This window comes from Lates calcarifer, linkage group LG17 (genome assembly GCF_001640805.2).
Source record: "Lates calcarifer isolate ASB-BC8 linkage group LG17, TLL_Latcal_v3, whole genome shotgun sequence".
NCBI classification, from domain to species: Eukaryota; Metazoa; Chordata; class Actinopteri; family Centropomidae; genus Lates; species Lates calcarifer.
The window spans coordinates 9,107,031-9,126,867 of NC_066849.1; the positions used below are offsets into that span (position 1 = coordinate 9,107,031).

The 19,837-nt window shown below is 41.5% G+C and overlaps 1 protein-coding gene across 1 annotated transcript in view; it reads left to right on the top strand.

The window, feature by feature from the left end:
• The window catches only part of fgf22 (fibroblast growth factor 22), a 28,097-nt gene that overhangs the window by 4,737 nt on the left and 3,523 nt on the right, over positions 1–19,837 (top strand). Inside the window, exon 2 of the mRNA XM_018667281.2 lies at positions 19,702–19,805. Coding sequence (XP_018522797.1) covers positions 19,702–19,805 — 104 coding nt within the window. The remainder of the gene's footprint in view (positions 1–19,701; positions 19,806–19,837) is intronic.

Genomic DNA, 19,837 nt, shown 5'->3' on the forward strand with positions numbered 1-19,837 from the left:
GGGTATCTTTTGGGGCCACTGTGCTGCATATATATTTTATTTTATGTTTCATTTTTTTGAATCTCATTTTAAAAGATGGGCTGTTAAATTTTGGGTGTGTGTGGCTGAAGGCATCAAACGCTTGTGCAGTCTCCAGTTAGTGACAGCCCATTCACCTCTTTGGAAATAAGGTCTCCTCACTGCCCCGCTATAATCGCAGAAGTCATTGTGGCCAGACCAGCTCCGTATTCTGCCACTAAAGCCGTGCAACCCTCACAGCCAGGGCGTGTTGTGTTGACAAAATTTCCCTTGGTGTGCAACATCTTGCTGTTTGATGTGAGAGTTTTCCGAGTTCATGAGCGTATTTGACTTGGACGGGACCCATGGGAAGAAAACCTTCCACCCCACTGAAATATGTTGTGGAAATTATTCAAACTTGTTGTAGACAGGGGAAACTGTCACTCACCAGGGAGAGACTGAGTTGAATTGGGAAAAGACAGTGCAAGTGCTGCAGACAGATGACTAAATCCATCTAAAAGGTTTGACTGGACTGAGAGCATAAGCAGCGACAAAAATGAGCATTTGCACATACAATGGTGAAATGAAAATGATATGGACCAGTGGGTTAACAGTCAGTATATTTAATTTATGGGTTAACTGATTCATTTGTACCTTTAACTGCAGATGCGGGGATGGTTCTTTCGTTGAAAACAAAACGCAACAAACCAACTGTAGGACTGGGTTGCACCAGCTAGTCATAAATCTGTTACCATTTATGAGTAAAGTCCCTCCTGTTCTTAGTAACTGCTAACTAGTTTTAAATGAATCATTAACTAAATTGTGTGGCACAATTAAAAATAAATGAATGTCTCAGCTTGTAAAGAAATTAGGAAAGTGTATTGTCTATAATCGGTTGCCAGGAGACATTTCTAGGGCTGTCCAATCAAAAGTAATACACTGAGCTGACAAGTACTGACTCTACCAACATAAGCCACATATTCAAATATACTAAACTGAACTGCCAATCTTTTGTAAATGTAATATTACTTTTCAGTTATGTATACACATGTAGGTTTCAGAATTATTCATTAAGTTTAGAATGAGGGCTTATGCTAACCTAAACTACACCATTTGGTCATTGAGCCTAACAGTATTTAACATTCTGTAATTTGAGGTATATTGTCTAATTTTTGTGAAGGGTGAAATGAAACAACCTTTTGATCAAGCGTCAGGTCAGATGTGTACTCACTTTTATAATGCTAAAATGGAAGAAAATGTTATATTTTCGTCACAGCCCTAATAATATATGCATACAAAGCTATTGAGTGGCAATTTTTCCACATGGGTGTTCTTTTTCAAATCAGCAAAATGTCAGACTCTGTTCTTCATCATCAGCTCATGTGTTATTTAGGATGCAATTTGGAGACAATCACATTCACATGCCAAAGTGACAGACATTACAAAATGTCTCTTCTCCTATGTCTGCCATTTTAAAGGTGGGAGAAAGTTTATTCTGTCCTGGCCTTTCTACATCCCGACCATGACTCACCATTAATTTTGGTAGAGCTCAGACAGGGATGTGTGACTGGATCAACAGCACCGGGGCTGGAGGGGCTAAAGAGGGAAGCACCTGGCCGAAGGAAGTGCTTTGGTGTTTTGAATCGGGAGAATACACATGTTAATGAGGCTAGGAGAAGGGCTGGGGCGTGCTCTGCTCAGTATTGAGGTGGAAATTAAAGGCTAGAGGAGTGCTGGAGCGTTTCCCGTTGCTCATTAGGCATTATGTAAGGTTTCCTCTGGGTCGTCTCAACTGAGAGGGGATTCGTGGACATTTTGGATGCCAGCAGGAGGGTAGAATCCCACGAATCATGCATCTATTATCCCCCCCCCCCCAACCAATAAGGACAGTGCATGGCCTAAGCTTGTGGGAGACAAATGAAAATCGTCCCTTTGCCAGCTGTTCCTGGTATTAAGGGGCTGAAAGCTAAATAAAACATCACTGGCACACGCATGCATGGTGAACATGCATGTTAAATCCCTCACATAAATGCGCATGCTATCACTGTCCTGGGAACGTTGCAGGACAAGAGTGTCAGTGTACCCTAATTAGCCGGGCATCCCTGGTTTCTGCCACCAGGGTTTGATATCATGAATGGGCTCTAGAAATGTAGCAATTAGTAGCTAACAACCTTTAGCAGTCTGGCTGTGGCTCCTCTCTGGGATTTACTGGGTTCATCAGCAGGTTTATAGAGTCTGACTTTGGCTCCAGCAGCCAATTCTTTTATAACATCCCACAGTTCTGGACATCCTGTGGGTGTGAAGGGAACACAAAGGAGAAGACTTCACAGTGCCAGTAACCAGCTGCTTGGACCTTAGAGCCATTGATAAAAGATGTTTGCACTGATGTTCTGAAAGACTTAACAAAGCCGAGAATGAAAATGAATACAAGGTTAAAATACATTGATTTTGAAATTCTTGGATGAAATAGTGTTAACATAAAAAACGATTACAGAGTGTAATACAGCAAGATTGAGGTTTGACTCTAAATATTGTTTGGGCCAGAAGAAATAACCATTATACTCACCTCTATTTTCCATCTTTTTCCCATGAGCAGACCATTTGTTGCCATCCAAAAGCTACTCCCTCAATGATTTAGGTGCTTTATACACCATTGTAATGAGCCACAATTAATTACAGTAGGGTAAAGCAATATTGAACAGGGTCACAGCCAAACTGTAACTTTTTAAAATGGGAGTGAAGAGTTTGGTCTTTTCCTCAATGAGAACACATTAGTGCTGTTATTACTGTGAGTGCTTTTTTGTGAAAGGTGTAAAATGAGTATTAATTAGATCAGTTGGGAGCAGTCGGCCAGTTAGTCTTACTCATGCAGCACCACATGTTTGAAATCATTTGCCAAAGGAAATACTCACCAAGGACCAGCTGCCACTCACATCTCGGACCCTACACATGCACATACATACACACAGACACACACATGCGCTGACGTAATCAGCCACTTGAGCCAGGGGAGACAGGTCTTGCCTCAACCTTAGATAGACCAAGACAGATTAATGGTTTTGTTTTGACCCTTCCAATAAAGCCTCTCACCTCCCTGCTCCAACTGAGCCAGACATCATGTCTTGGAAGGCGTTTAACCACTGGCCGAAGAATAAAGAAGCTGAAAGAGAACCCCTGCTGTAGACAGGGGCGGGGGGGGGAGAAACAACTTGGCATCCCTAAATACAGCTACGGCTCACTGACTACAGCTACAGGAGTTTAGAGGTGTTCAAATTGAACCTAAAATCACAAGGAGCTTGGGACAAGGAAGCAATAATAGCAGAAATGTAACGCACCTGTTGCCCACAAGACAGGTATATCTCCCCGTAGGATTTGGTCTGAATCATAAAGGAGGCAATAAGAGGTTGTAAAATCAGGCACGTCAATCTTTCTCAATGGTAACATTCAGGTAAATCTGGGGCTCGCCACCATTTTTTCCTGAAGTTATAAGCCACAGCAGCACATGGGAGCTCCCTGGACTTTCAATAGGCTTTAATCTCTCTCTCTCTTTCACTCACTCAGCCACAAACATCTCACACACACACACACGCACAATCTGCCCATCAATCTGAATGGCTAAATATTGATATGTTGTCAGGCAATACAATCATAAAAATCTAGTTTACAGCTCCTGGTTATGTGTAATAGACTGGGAATTTGTTAAATCGTGACACCTCTGTGGGCAAATGGTGCTGCATTACACTGAGAATCACTTCTGGAAATGACATATATACTCTAACTGATCACACCGATGGGCGCAGTAAATAAGGTGCTGCACACTAGAAAGTCTGAGGTGACCCAACATTACTTATCATGTAAACATAATGTCATGTACAGAATATCTGTGCTTCTGCGAGTTAAGGTTACGTCAAGCAATTGTATACAGGACTAAGAGTCTACAGCTCTGTGAAGATGTACTGCTCTATCTACAGAAAATCAAACTGGTAGATAAATATTGGCTACATTTAAATTTTGGCCTAACAATGGCGTTAGATGAAAGGTCAGAGTGTTATAAAAGTTAACAAAGACTACAACTGTCAATTGTGTGGCAATCCATTAAAGTAAGAAGATCACCAAAGTCATTAGAATTCATCCTCTGTGCACCATGAATGACCAAATTTAAGATTTCACTAAGTCAAACTGGCAATTTACCCTCCAGGGACCATGAATATTTCTACTTCCATACTCTAATTCTATCTATCTATCTATCTATCTATCTATCTATCTATCTATCTACTAACCTTTGAAGCAGTCCATCCAATGAGATATTTCAGTCTGGATCAAATTGGTGAACTGACTGAATGCTCAGATGATTAAAAGATAAATAAATCCAAACACAATATGGTGAGCAAACTGAGGAGGTGGTGAGTTCAAGTGATGAGTGGCTCTTTTTTTTTTTGACAGAGCTGAAAGTAGAACATAAGCACAGAGAATCTGAAGTTCAAAATGTTAATCATCATCATTCAGCAGTTTTCGTTGTTACCATCTATGACTCTGAGATGTAAGAAATTCTTGAATTTCAGTCTGCATTGGAAAACACACATGGTCTGCATTCTAGTTGTTCCATAGAGTTCAAATTTGAATATGGGTCATGCACATCCTTGTGCATGGGTCACAACATTGAAATGCAGACCATATGGACTGCAATGAGGAAACAGGGTACACTTATCTGGACTGGAATTAAACAAACAAAAAAAAAAGAATGAAATGAGAAAATATATATTTTTGATTGCATTTTGGATTTGGATGGTATTTAACAGAAAGCAAACAAACAATCTGTGGGATTTTGCTCCATTACATTAACAACCTCCGTGCTGACATTCTTTGCCTGTGCCTTGAAGACTAAAGCAGAGAAGTCATTGTCTGGACTGAATAACTGTTGCAAATGCATTTCCTGAAAGTAGAAGTAGGATAATTAATGCAAATGTGAGAGGTTAAAAACAACGACTCCAGCGCAGGTCCTTGCATACCAACAGGTTGAGACTATATACAGCGTCCTCTCTGAAGTGCATAACACACATCCACCCATACCTGCTTTTTATCTCCAGAGGCCTGAATGAACATGAGCAGGATGTGAGTATCGTGTCAGGGCCCTTTGAATGTGTGTGTACATTTCGAACGCATGTGCCTGTGTTTATACTTGTGCCACTGCGGGAGCATGAAGTGGACCCTAAACTGAAAAAGATGTGCGTTTCCGTTCCCTAATGGCTAATATGAACCAGACCTTACCTTGCACTCAATTCAGATGCATTCATGTGTGTGTGTTTACATGCACGCTGACATGTGCAGGCCTGTGCGCACACGGGTGTTTTTCCCCCGTCTGGAAGGCCATGCTCCTCATTAGAACACAGAGGGTGGCAAGGAGCGTTGCAGTGATATAGCTGAAGCAGTAGAGTCCGCACCATACATCATACAGCCAATCCTGTCTGCGTGTTGAAACTTTTGTTCAGAATGCATCTTCCTTTTTCCTGAACAACACATTTCATCTCAGCTAATTTTGTTTTTCAGAGAAAGAGAAAATGGATGCAAGATCTTAGCATTCATCTGTAACACCTCCCCCCCAGATATGTGATATCATCTTTTTTTTTTTTTTTTGAATGACTCAGAAAGAAAAAGTTGCAATTGTCACACTAGAAGTTTTTCTCCTGTTTACAGCCTGCAGTCATCCATAACCAAGCAGGCAGGGAAAATATTAAAATGCATATGAAGCACCAGGTTTTTGCCACAGTTTTGCACAAGTAGAAGCTGATTTAATGTGAAACTTCTGGCACTCCTTCTGTACTCATATATATATATATTTATATACACATATCTTTCACTATCATCTCATCTCTTTCTTTTTGTCTGTCTGCCCGTCTCTACCTATCACCATCTCTCTCCCTCCTGCTGTCTCCATTTCCCCCTCTCCTCCCCTGCAGTGGATAGGATTGGGGTCAGGGCCCTTTGACCAGTGGAGCAAGTGACAGCTCTGACATGGCCCTGATTTCACTGTTGTGCTTTCTGTCACCTCCCTGTATGCCTGTCGCATTTTAATAATGTAAATATGGGGCAAGCTCGGGCCACAGAGAATATTCTGTGTCCTGGTGCTCACTCACTGGAACCTTGCTGCACACCTGAGCCACACATGCACGCACTTCACCCTCCAAAGTAAATGGAATGGTTTGCCAGAGTATTTTTTTAATACAAAAAAAAAAAAAAAGAAAAAAGAAAAAGAAAGCAAACTGTTAATTCTGTTTGTTTAATTCATACAATTACTGACAATATAAATATACAACAGCTCATGTTGGATTACTGGTGGAGATGGAAAAGAATGGGATGTTGAAAATTCTCATGTTCATTCAAGCATTGATTTTCTTTTAAATGTATTACCAGTCTACACATACGGACATGCTTGTCACCCACATAATCTGAGTTTGTCGAATAAGAGGCTTTAACAGCTTCTACAACTAAGTCTAAACTAAGGAGTATTTGCCAGTGTAGGCACAATTCACTGTGTTTTAAACTGACTGATGCTGCTGATTTGGTTCAAATGTGGCCGCTGTTAAATAACTGGCTATAGAGTTTTCTACTGAGAGCCCAGTGAAGATGAAGGTAGGAAACTGTAAACAAGGTTTTTGTTTTTTTCCTGGTAATATTTCCACTCCGGGTGGCTGAATCTGGTCTGGACAGTCATCCAAACCAGCCACAGATGCAACACACCAGCTTACTGCAATTTAGTGGCACAGGGGAATGACCTCAGTCTAATGTGTATCCCGCCATCCCCGGGCTGCCCCTCCCTGGGTACCAAACTGCAGGAAACTGCAGAAGCCGTGAGTCACAAAGCTCTCAGCGGGCAGATCTGCTCGTAACTATCTGTGAAGCCTTTGATAGCTTGCCGTTCGCTTGTTACGGATGTGATGCATGATTTGGAGGCAGTTTACCCTCCCCCGTTCTCCCTCCTTGATTAAAGAAAAAGGCCTCTTGGCCGGTAAGATTGCGGCCCCTCAGTACCACACAGGCACAGACGAGCAGACAGGGTCCTCGCTGCCTTCGTTAACCTTTTTCACCTCTGCTATCCCTCAGACTCACTACAGCAGCCCTGCACCCCACCATTCGCCCACTCCCTCAGACTGTCCTCTAGTGTTACCTTTGCCCCCACTGTGCTTGTAAATCTGGGGTTTGATCAGTGGAGGGTCTTTGCCCTCTGATTCAGCATCCTGGAGGTCCTTAATGAACTGATTGATGTTCCATTACATACAATCACAGCTTAGCATGTCCAAGGAGGTTTGTGTTCAGTGGTAAAAGTACCATGGAGTGTGTGCTGACAGGATATGCAGGTACGCTAATTACTGTTTGATGGGGAGTGTGTGGTGGAAGAGAAACTGCCATTTCTCATTGCCTTTCAGAAAACATTTCTGTTTCTACCCACATTTAGTGCCTACAGTGAAATTGCTCAAACACATACACACATCTGCCTTCCCACACACATGCACAGACACATCCAGATGTGGATAGTGATTCTGGAGTATTGGGTCAGCCTGTCTGGGGATAAATCAGACAGACTAATCTGTCCTGTGAGGAGATGGAGGGTAATTGGTCACATTTGACCCCCGGCCTTGCGGACTGTGGGAACACGGGCTTTATCTACCAGCGGTAATTGGCTAATGAAACACTTCCGCATCTCCTCCATTAGATTGTCATCCACCGGTCGGGATTGGGTGAGGCATGTGTGTGTATTTGTGTGGCCGGCGCAAGTGGCTAAGAGGCGTGTGTGTGCGGGCGAGAGAGTGCGTGTAGTCCAGAGAAAATGGCAGGATGCGGAACTCCCTGTGGCCATCTCCATGACTTTATCAACAGAATCAGTCTCATGATGCCGGCAGCATACTGATCCATTGACAGAGCACACATTAATGGTTGTGTGGTTGCCATTACAATTTAAATTTAGGTTCGAAGTAGAAAAGGTTAATGTAATTCCAAATAAATCACTGACCCAAGGCAGGGCTTTTGCTTTTGGCTTTTGTGGTGCGAGCTCATAATATAGCCAGGACATGACTGAGTGTTTGCAGCATTTTGGTCATACAATACAAACAGGTCTAGAGGTGATGCATTACAGTCAAACTCGTACATTTTTTCATTCCATGTGATCGTTTATCTGGTCCAAGTCATGCCCACATCAATCGAAATACAAGAAAAACTAGGGTGGGGAGAGTGAGGTCTGGGGGTGGAGGGGCACTAAGAAAAAAAAGGCTAAAGTTACGGTGGTGAGACAATGTCTCTGAGGTCCCATCAAGTGAGCCATTCATAGATGCAGGTCTACCAGTTTGTGGAGCCAGGGAGACACTACGATAGAGTGGGGCCCAGGGTGGCCTTGTCTTTTTGTCCCAAGCTGACCCCTGCTCTCCCGCCTGGCCTCTGCGCCCCTCACCTGGCCTGTCCCAGCGCACTGGTAACAGGATACCTGTAATTTGCTCTAATGGCCTTTGAAAGACCTGGCTGGGCTAATCCCTGGAGTACTTCTCCCAGCAGCACCGTATGAAAGGGGTGGGGGTAACAGGGCCGAGTGCGAGTCCTGAAAGAGGACCAGCCTCTGGATTGTGTGTGAGAGAATGTCACTCCTTGCGGCCGGGGCTGGGGCAGAGGGAGTGTGGGAGTCAGCTTTCAGCAGATCACCACCATGTGGCCTGTTCACAGGCTCAAAAAACTGGGCCCAGGCTTGTAGAGAAGTAGATTGTCTCTGCTTTACACCTCCCTCAGTGGCTCGGTCTGGCGGGGGGTGGGGTGGCCTGAAAACCAGCCTGCGCACAACTCTCAGAGAGAAATTGTTTCCAGATTCCTTTTGTGATTTGTGCTGATGTAGTTCTTCACGGATGACATTTTGTGCATTCAGTAATGGAAGAGACTGATATGTCCAATTCTGCAGATCATATTTCAGCATTAAAACATTATTTTGAAAACTATTTAATCTTTCACACTGACACTGAGTTTCAACCTTTCAAAGCTTTTTTTCTCCAGTTTTCAAATATGACATGATATTCATCCCACAGAAATCAAGAGGTCAAGTTAGATGCTAAAAAACATCCAAAGTAGTCCATGACTTTGGTCTAGAGGATGGAACAGTCATGGAGATGGACGAGTGAATATTACGCAGCAGGTGATATTACACTGTCAGGTGTTATAACGCAGGATGTTCCCTTTGACAGTGACCTGCAAGAAACGTTGATAAATGCCACAAAATTTCTTCAGTCACTGTTTAAATCATCACAAGAATGAAACTGTTTGTACGAAAATTTCTTACATGAGGGCCGATGGTTGTAACTGATAACAATAATAATGATGATAATAATCACAATAAGAGGAAAATCATTGCTGAGCAAAAGGCCATCTTATACAGAGTGACATTAAAAAGACAGGAGAGGAACAATCTTATCTGTCTCATCTTCACTCTCATCTCTCCAGAGATTTTAATGGAATGTGGGAACAGCAAGTGATATGTGGGCAGGGAAGACCAGCCCTCTGCCAGTCTTTTCTCTCCTTTCTTCCTGTCCTTTCTATCCATCGTCCTTGTTTTTTGTTTTTTTTGACAGGGTGGGCCACCTACAAGGGAACATACTCGCAAAAATACACACACATGCAGACCAGTCTCTCTGTGTCCTACTTCCTTCAGGTATAGAAAACACTGTATACAGTCCTATTTAAAAGACAGCACACAGAGCTAATTAGACAGTGACAGCATGTTTAGATCTGTGAAAGTTCAAGTGTCCGAGACAGAAAAAAAAGGCAAAAAGAGGGTGCAAAAATAATCCTGTTTCTTATTTCCTTTGCTGTTACTTTAATTGTGTACTTTTTATATTTAGTTTGATCAAAGCCAGCATGAGTCGAGTTGAAGGATTCCTAACTGTCCAGGAATTCAGAGCTAAATTAGGCAAGAGAAACACTGTTCAGACATCCAGACGGTCTGAGCTCATTTGAGGAACAGAATCAGATCTCTGGGCCAAGTAACTTGGCATGTTGGCTTGGATGTGCTGCTTTGACTAACTTGTGGCGGACAATCACACTGAGGTTGCTCATTACATTACTAAGTACCTTGGAAATTTTTTCTAGCCTTTATTTTTCTTTTCTTTTCTTTACTTTTTTTTTTTTAACCTTCCCACCTTATTAATTTATTTATTAATCTTTTTATTTCTATTTCAAAAACCTGAGATTTGTAACTGCAGGTGTGTCTCAGTGTTTCATGTTCTTGTCTGAACAGCCCAGGCTCAGAGCAGATATATCTCATAGCTGCAGGTAAGGGATGAATAAGTCATCCCAGTCCCGTGAAAGTTAATATGTATGATGTGTGTCCGGAGACCCAGAGCAGACGGCCCTGTAGGGAGGGATTGGTGGGGTGACCCAGGTGGGCGAAAGAGCCAGAATGAGACAGAGAGACCAAAGAAGCATGGCGGAGGAGAAAAAGTGAGGGACAGGCGGGCAGTGAAAAGCAGGATAGCAGATGGGAGACAGGAGGAAGGAGAGAAAGACAGGTACAGTTTCTAGGAATGAAGGGAGGTGCTGCCTTGAAACTGACAGCTGCTCTGCTCTGCAACACAGCCACACACACACACACATACATCAAACACAAATCCTCTTCTGGAACAGTAGTGCAGTCAGAGACACAGTCACAGCCTCTATTAAAAGAGACTGTAAATTTTATAAAGGAAACCCAGCGCAAATCCTTCACTCAGCTTTAACCAAAATAATAAAGTCTAACCTCTGACTGAGGAACATAAAATAGCTGTTTCCCCTGATCAGTCTAAAACGTGCACAAAAACTGGGCTTCATAGCTTTTTTTTTTTATTATTATTATTTTTAGCTTTTTTAGATTCTGATTCGTGCTTTCAGATCCTTCATAGGATAAGCAACAACCACAAGTAATGGTCATGACAGTGTGTTGGCATAGAAGCACAGAACCTGAACTAATCTAACAATAATACATTTGTGAAAAGTCAACATTTAAATTAGAGTCAACCTGCAATGTTAGAATTACATGAAAATAAACAACCATTCATAAACTGACATATCCTTGTGATAACCAAAAAATGTTTGGGCACAAAAAGTGATTTAATCAAAGAAAACCTGAATTATAATGTGTAGGGCAGAAAATCACGGTGGCACTCCAATCAGTCATGTCAGAACAGGTTTAAAAAGCAGATGTAAAGCACCTGCTCTAACATCGCTCACTGAGGTGTGGCCACACGAGCTCAATGCTCGGAGGTTTCTGCCTGTAGAGCACTGCCACATGACTTTCTGACTAAACTTAAACTAACCCATAAACCACTTAGTGATTACACAGTTGGCAGCACCATAATTTCTTTTTTCTTGAATGATCTTTTTATGAATTTTGGGATTCTGGAGTTTTCATTAATAATAGAACGATGAAATGGACTGATAATCACTTATCTTACTTATTTTGACCCTTTTAAATCTCTTTCATCTCTAACTTGAGAATTAGTTTTAGAGATACTGGACATTGTTCAAATCTCTTCTGTGCTGTCATTTGGTAGCAAAAAGTAAACGTTTACAGTAAACCTCAGCTGAGTTCCTTTATGGTTACTTGGGAGTAGTGGAAATAAGTAACACAACATCAACATATCATCACCTTTTAAATTAAGTTCTCAATGTAAAGCTCCATAAAGCTGAGGGAAGTTGCAGATCCAGGTGATAATTATCTGTAGGTGTGTATTTACATTGTTATTTAAATTACTGTGGTGCATTACAATGTGCCCAGAACATCACTTAAACATTACTGCTGATGTTATTGCTGAGTGTGTAAAAAAAAAAAAAAAAGTGTCATAGGTTAGTAGCTGTGTGTGACTACGGGAGAGGTAATGCAATCTGGTGCACCTAATGTTTGCTGGCAGAACAGGAGCACGCACACAGGTGTGACAGTGAGCATGATATAACTCCAGTGTTCTTTGAAGGAATAATCCTTTCTTTAACAACTAGGTTTGCATTGGTTTTTTATCAGTTACTGTGTTGACTTACATACATGATAAAGTATACTCTATGATAAGAAAGTCAGATAGTCAACCACTGAAGTCATGTTTCATGTTTTCCCTTCGCTCAGTTTGGGTGTGTTTTGTGTATATGTGCATTCTGTGCTGTTCTAGTCTGTGCCTCACTGACCTGTACTGTTCAGGTTATTAGAGAGGCATGTAGCCAAAGACTCAAGATTAACATGGAATAATGTAAAAAGCCTGTTCATCCAGCCAGCCCAATAAAGTTCAAAAACACATGTGAACAGTGGTGCCTGTGCAAAAACTGTGTTCACATATGTTTGTCTGCATGTATGGTCTAGGCATATAATCCACAGGGTCATAATTTTGGGGCTGCACGCCAATGCAGGCATCGGAAAATGACAAAATTTATGTCACATGGATCTTCACAGCCCTGGGAATGTGGAAAGTAATATGGGCTGTGGCCCCAGTCGCTCCAACAAACCTTCGTTAACATAAAGAGCCATCCAAATGTATGGAAAGGTTGGTGTAGCTCAACTACAGATATTTGTATCAAACTATTTCACTGACCTTCTCCCATTTGAAGGAAGTAATATTCAACTGCAACAATTTAAATCCAGCACACCGTGTTCTCTGTAAATGATCTCTTTCCTTCTCTGAAGCACTGTCATATTCCACAGAAGATATTGAAGATCAGCTTTCATATCACCCACTCATTGCAATGAGATCATCACTGATCCAGTATCATGTGCCGCAAAGTAGAAATATAAGGCTCCTGGTATATGAGCCTCCGGACAAAAACAATCCTTCATCTGTCAGTTATGAGTCGATATGAAGTGTTTGGATTTTTCTTTCATTTACACAGGGAATTAGCAATAAATACAGGCGTGCTGTTTGGTCAAATTGGATTTATTGAATGAAGTCAGTTATGAGATTTTATTTTGATAGTTCACCAAATCAGCCCCAGTTGAATCTCATTTGGAAAATATATGTCAGGGAGCGCACTTGGAGCTTTGCTTGTTTTATGCTCCCTGTGTGCCCTCAGAGCCACTGAAACAGAGGCAGTGATTCTTGCTGACACACTCCTTGCCTCAGATTTGATCAGTCACCACATGCTGAGGGCCATAATCACAGTTTTGCTGTCAGGGCATAAACAATGGCCTCTGCCCCAAATCAATGTCATGATTACATTTTATGGTCTATTAAACGAAAGGGCAGTGCGCAATCATACCTTGAATTTCTTTGGCTGCCTTTCAGACTGCAGGTAAAACTGACACAAAGCAGATTTTTTTTCCTTGCATGTGAAACAAATCAGTTTTGTTTTTTTGTGTTTGCCTTTATCTGACAAACCCTGAAGAGAAATAAATAACATGGCAAGAGAGAACAAGAAAAAGTCTCCCTGGCCATGGACACTGCGGTTGTGGTATGCACCTTAACCATGAGGCTTACCACAAATCAGTTTTTAAAGACAGTACGTTTAGAAAAATCACATGAAAACTGGCATTTCTGGTTAATGACCTTTGTTATATGTGGTCTAAATTCATGCTAATTTAATGCATTCATTATGAGTCTGAGTTGGCTGTTTTTTGACACATAACGGCCTCAGTATGTTTCAAACCGATGAGCTCGTACAGCATGTCATCAGACTGTGTAAAGGCAGTGGTGTTTGCTACACTCAAAGGTGCTACTGAAATATTACAACCATGCCTGGCTGCACCCTGCTGTCCACCCCACCCCAGTCTTTCTCCAAGAAATCAGTTTCTTGTAACTTTTGTATCTCAGTTTCTTTTGTTTGTCCCTACCCTTTGATACAACCCATAGGAGCGTCTCCTGAAGTAGCACCACTGTGGCAGTGCAATACTGGACATTCATCACCATGGTTACAAAAATAAACACATGGTTATATAACAGCCATGGTTTGGTTAGGCGCAGGTACAAAAATGACTTTGTTAGGTTTAGGAAAAGATTGTGGTTTGGGTTAAAATAAGCACTTCCTTAAGTTTAGAGGGCCTTTGTCGTTATGGTTACAGTGATAAACACATGGCTAAGGTTAGTTAACAATGATGACTATTGATTTCATGATGATGATTATTGAGAAAGTCCTGTATTTTGTCAATCCATCCACTCACCCTAACCTCCTGACACGATTTTCGCTACATCACCTGACTTCCTCCTTTGCTCCTGTCATAAATACTACAACCACTAGAGGTTGCCTTGAGCAACACTCAAAGCGACGTTTATCGAACTGTAAGCTGTATTTGAAAGCGTTTCAAATTAATGACAGGTTAGTTTGCTTCTACTGCATATCAACACACACCACACAGATAACGTTAGTGAGAGTAGCCTGCATTTATAGTTTAGTGGTTCTTTAAAAACACAATGAAAATTTTACGGTCGCTGTCCATGAGTCAATGCTTTAATATATTATATTTATATATTATATTTATATTTAATAAATATATTTATATTTTGGTGAAAATGTAAATGGTGTGCAGGTTACTCATTCCCCCAGAACTAACCAAACAAAACCATCCTTCTCAAAAAGTCCTTGCTAATCACTGGTTGGTATTTTACTGTACGTTCAAGGGTTAACATGCAAGTTTCCATATCACGCCACCTGTGAAGGCCTCCACTATGGCGCCTGTTCTCATGGTAATCTCTCAAGGTGTTTAAAGCAATAGTGAGTGATGCAGCCTTTGTCCGTGCTGATACACACAGGCGGCTGCTTCGCCCAGTACCAGACCCTTCGAGGGGGTCATGGCAGATCAAAGGTGCTGGTCACAGCCATTAGGCCCGGCAGCCCAGACCCGACATGAAAAGCTTGTGTTTTGAAAAGGAGGGCAGAAGGAAAAAAACAACAGGGCCCTCTTCATTTAAAAAGCAAGCAAACTGTGAAATAATTGAAAAGGTATGTCAATCAAGAGCAGGAGCACAGCGGGAACTCCGAGATTCCCAGGCTCTGCTCTGGTCGAGCACTGAGCCATGGAGGGCTGTTCAAGGGGGCAACCCAAGAAATTAAAGACCTAGGAAAAGGAACAAAAAGAAGACAGGAGGAAAGGAGCAGAAAAATCTCTTTTCCTCACTCTCTTTGTGCAGTCTTTCACTCTTTTCGGCTTTAAATTTGTGATGGAAGGAACCATGTTGCCACACTTTGTAGAGTCCTATTGAAAATGCTTGGTCATTAATAAGATCTTGTCTAGCTCTTCACCTCTCAGGTGAGTGACAAAGACTTACGGGGGGGGGGGGTAGCCATTGCAAGCGCCTGCCCCCACCATCCAGAGCCCCCCCGCCCCCCAATCTTATAACCAGCACCTTCACCCTGTACTCGCTCCCTCCTCCTCCCCCATATCATGAGTCTGACAAAAGGGAACCCCGTGAGAGTGTCTCTCTCTTTCCTTTCTGCCCTTTTTTTTCAAGGTCAGAAAAGGCTTGAATGATCTGACGATGGGCTAACGTCCAAAAAATGGGGGACGGAAAGAAAAGAAAGAGTAAAAAAAAAAAAAAAAAAAAAGACTGGGTAAAAGACTTTTTCTATGCTTTTAAAAATCCCATAGAGGAGAAATAAATGGCAAGTCCACAGTTGACTAGACATGTATAGTGCAGGATTTGCTTGTAATGGCAGCTTGAGCTTATTGACAGTCCCAGCCAAAACATGTCAAAGGTTAAGAGATCTTGCCAATTGCAAGTGGGAAGCCAAAAGTACCTTTTTCATGAGCTCAATAGGGCCATCAGTTGATACTTGCTCAGCAGAAAGCAAAGAAGAAGTGACCCTCAGTTTCCAATGTAACTCAGGAACAAAGTGTTAATTTGTCTTCATTGTTTCTCTCTGTTCTTTCTAGTCATGATATTGCTAAAAGGATCTGAAACATTTCTTGAATAAAAACGAGTCAAATTTTTAAAATCTTCACTTCCATTTTCCAAAATATAGTCAGCTATAGTTAGTTATTTTAATAAAGCAAATTACATATTCCTACCTGTCTGTGTAGATCAGTGTCTCAACAACTTAACATAGACCATATGTCGAAAAACAGGAGTTAAAATGAAGGAATAAAAAGAGAAGATTATTTCCAGATTGCACATTTTAAACTTTAAAATTTAAAGGCTAAAGGGACATGATTTACCAGTTCTGACACATTAAAGTGTGGTATTTCAGTTAATGTTCTGGACAGATTTTAAAAGACTTTTATGATAAATCAAACAATTCAAATTAACAACATGTTCTTCTATAAAGCTATATCACCCTTAAAATACATTTCTTCAAGTCTGAAGGCTAAACTCAGCATTAAGCCTTCCCTCCAGTAAAGTGACCTTTGCATTTCAGCAGTTAGGAAAACCCTCTAATAGCTTGAAATACCTCACTCTGATTTCTCAGGCTTTGAACACAATGGAGTGACTTTTCAAAGGGGGGACTGTGAGTTATATGGATCTAACTGGTCTTTATAGATGTGTGGTCAAGCGTCCAGAGCCCAAGTGATTCCTCCAGACAATGTGAAATCCCCATTTCATGTCCCCAGATCTTTTGTGTCTGCTGGCTGCTACACCGCCACGTAAAAATGAAGTGACACGTAGGGTACCTATGAGTTTTGCAGAGAGAAGGGACAATATTTAATGTGCCATTAGGAAGACATGAGGAGTTTTGTTGAAGTGCTTCACAAGGTGATTACTGACACAAGTTTGAGAACATATCTCTATAGATATTAGCCAGTAGCCTGGCCTAGTTTTAAATAAAGTGCATTAACAACTCTAACAGTTTGATTAATGTAAGCCATTTTTTCTTGTACAAACAATTTTGTAAAATTTAAAACCTGACATGTTACTTTTCACAGTCAACTTGCAATATCTCAGATGTGACAAACATGCTTCCAACACACCTACTGTGCCTGGAACTCAAACCAGCAAATAATGGCAATTACTGCTGGCACCACTTTCAGGCACCAGCGGTTTTCATTGGCCTGGACTAATCCCCCATAAATCCTTGCAGTGCTCCAATCACCAGTCGGGCCTCAGCTAATTGCTTATGAGTCCCTTGCACGCTCCAGGTGCCACCATAGCACACCCGGTGTTTGTAAACACAGCTCATAAAGAGGAGGCTGCCATCAAAGTGTTAATGTTTCCTCGGAGGATCAGAGGTAAAACATAGGAATGATGGGGGCGCAGCTGGGCTGATACCTACTGACGGACTCGACTGAGGCATTCCCTCCTTCCCTGCAGCTGTGGCGAGCGGAGAGAGGGCTTCATTTACACGTTCCTGTCAGAGAAGAAAGACACTCAACAGGAGTTTGTGTTTGTTTACCTTCCCCATCTTTTCTTTCCTCCTTTTTACCCCCTGTACTTCTTAGTGTCCGTGCGTAAAGTAGATGACCTCACTTGGGAAGCATGACTAGTGATGTTCAGAGCTAAAAAAATAAAAAAAAAAAAGTTGGAGATAGTTATATGTTTAGAGTGATGGGAGCAGCAGATGTGTGTTTTTAAGTTTTGGAGCCCTTGAGATGTGCTCTTTGAAACCAGCTACAGTAGTCTGATGGTATTAGCAGCCATCCTGTAGAGAGGCAGTTAGTGCATATTTGCATACCATACTGCGTGAGATAATATTGGAGTATTATATTGGTGTCCACTGTATAATATTAGACACAGAGGATAAAGGATAGGTCACTTTTTTCAAGTATATTTACACACATGCCCATTTATACTTATTTATGCCATTTATACTATAATTGTTGCTCCTGTCCATACTAGTTATAAAATGATTTCAGTGTAAGTGATGGGGGGGACAAAATCCACACTTTTCATACTGTTCATTATAAAATTGCATTCTAAAGTTCAGCTGAAACCAATGAGGCTTCAAATTAAGTGGGTATCTACCAGATTTACAATCTTTCTAGTGCTGAATTACCTCCTTTACTTACTGTTCTTCCATTGTATCTCAACAAGGAAACACTGTCTGGGGAAACATAAAGAACTACGACTGTGGATGTTGTCCCCCCGTCTCTTTATATTGAATTACGTCTGACAGGGATCTAATGGTGGCCAGTATTGACAGGAGGAACAATGAATAACAATGAATCAAAAATTCTTTTAATGCACATAAGGGAATGACAAAGAATGACACACACACACACACACACACTACACACATATATATATATATAGAGCACTTAATTGTAACCCAATCTGTGATCTTTCCCTAAACCTAACCAAGTTGTTTGTGTGCCTAAATCTAACCAAACCCCAACCATTGCCTTGTCACATTGTAAGACAGATCATTTTTCAACAGCGAGTGGTTAGTTAATGGTTAGATAATGGTTTTGTAGGTCACAGACAAATGATGACATCCAGCAAATAGTGGCAGCAGATCAGAAACTGCTTCTGTGTATGTATTTTGTCAGTTAATTTGAAAGATTTTTTGTGTCTTACGATAAACATGAAAATATGTGAAAGTACCTTAGTCAAAAACAAAACAATTTTACTATTTTTCTAAACAAAATTTGGATGTGCACAAATAAAATCTGTGGCACAGGGGGAGTAGCACCTGCAAAACCCCTGGTGTGTGTTTATTTTTCATTGCTGGATGAGTTTAACCAGCGAGACTATCCAGGAACTCAGTCACTGCCTCGCACAAATTCTGGGGTTGTACTGAAGCAGTGGGGGGTTAGTCAGTTGGGTACTGCTTTAATGACTCCTTCATTTCCTACCAGCTTTGGGTCAGTCTGTCCTTCAGCACCTTGAGCTGGAGCTGTGTTTACAGCATCTGTCCTCAACCAAAAATCCTCTTTCACAAATATCCAGCAGTGCCTAGCCTTCGAGCAACAGGATTACATGTTTTCTGTGCACAGACAAGATTTTCAAGGGTGTAAAAAGATTTCGTGCTCTGATCAGATAGCAGGCCACATCAGGGTGCTTTTGAAGGTGTAAGTGGGCAAATCAAGCCAGAAAAACATCATAAAGAGAGCTTCATCTCCAGCAATTAGCCTCTATTCAGGACCCTGCAGTAAGCCTTCAGGTCATCTCCAAAACATCTCCCTGTCGTAGCCATGACAATGGGTGTGTGCCCTTATTTTCATATGCAGACAAAAACCAGATCAAGAGAGAGCCACATGGGACTTGTTTGCAATCAGTGCCCAGAGGAAACAATTAGCCCACCAGCTTGCCAGCTTTTTCATGGAGTGAAGAGAGTTAGAGAGGCTGCTTAAGTGGCTGGCAGGCACGGGTTTTGTGTCCCTCAGTAAACAACACTGGGTATCATCATGATAGAGTGTCACATCTGGAGTCAGGAGGGTTTTATAGATGCATGTGGCATGGTAGACTGACACTGTGCAGGCTCAGACAAACGCTGTGTATGTCTGCTGTAGTAGTGTTTGTTACATTTTTTTTTTTTTTTTTTTTTTTTGCAGTTTGGGACATAGTCTGAGATTGGTTTACCCTTACAATATAAAGAATTATAACTTGCTGCCTTAATCAAACTTTTACCTGTTGATCTAAATATTTTGAGCTTGGTTGGTCTCCTCACAAAGTAAGCTCTCTCAGGCCATTGTCAATGTCCTGTTTTTTTTTTTCTCTCTCGCTCTCATCTTGGGCTCTCTGTCCCTAGAGTATCTGGTATTCCAATCACTAATGATAGAGTGGCTTTTGATGGAGAAACTCCCAAAGCTTGATGTTTCTAACCCAGACTCTTGTTCCCTCTTTTATTTTCCAGGCCTGATGGAAATCCGATCTGTCAGTGTGGGAGTTGTTGCCATCAAATCTGTCAGCACCGGGCTGTACTTAGCTATGTCCAAGAAAGGCACGCTCTTTGGATCGGTGCGTATACAACCTGGCAACATTGTTTCTGG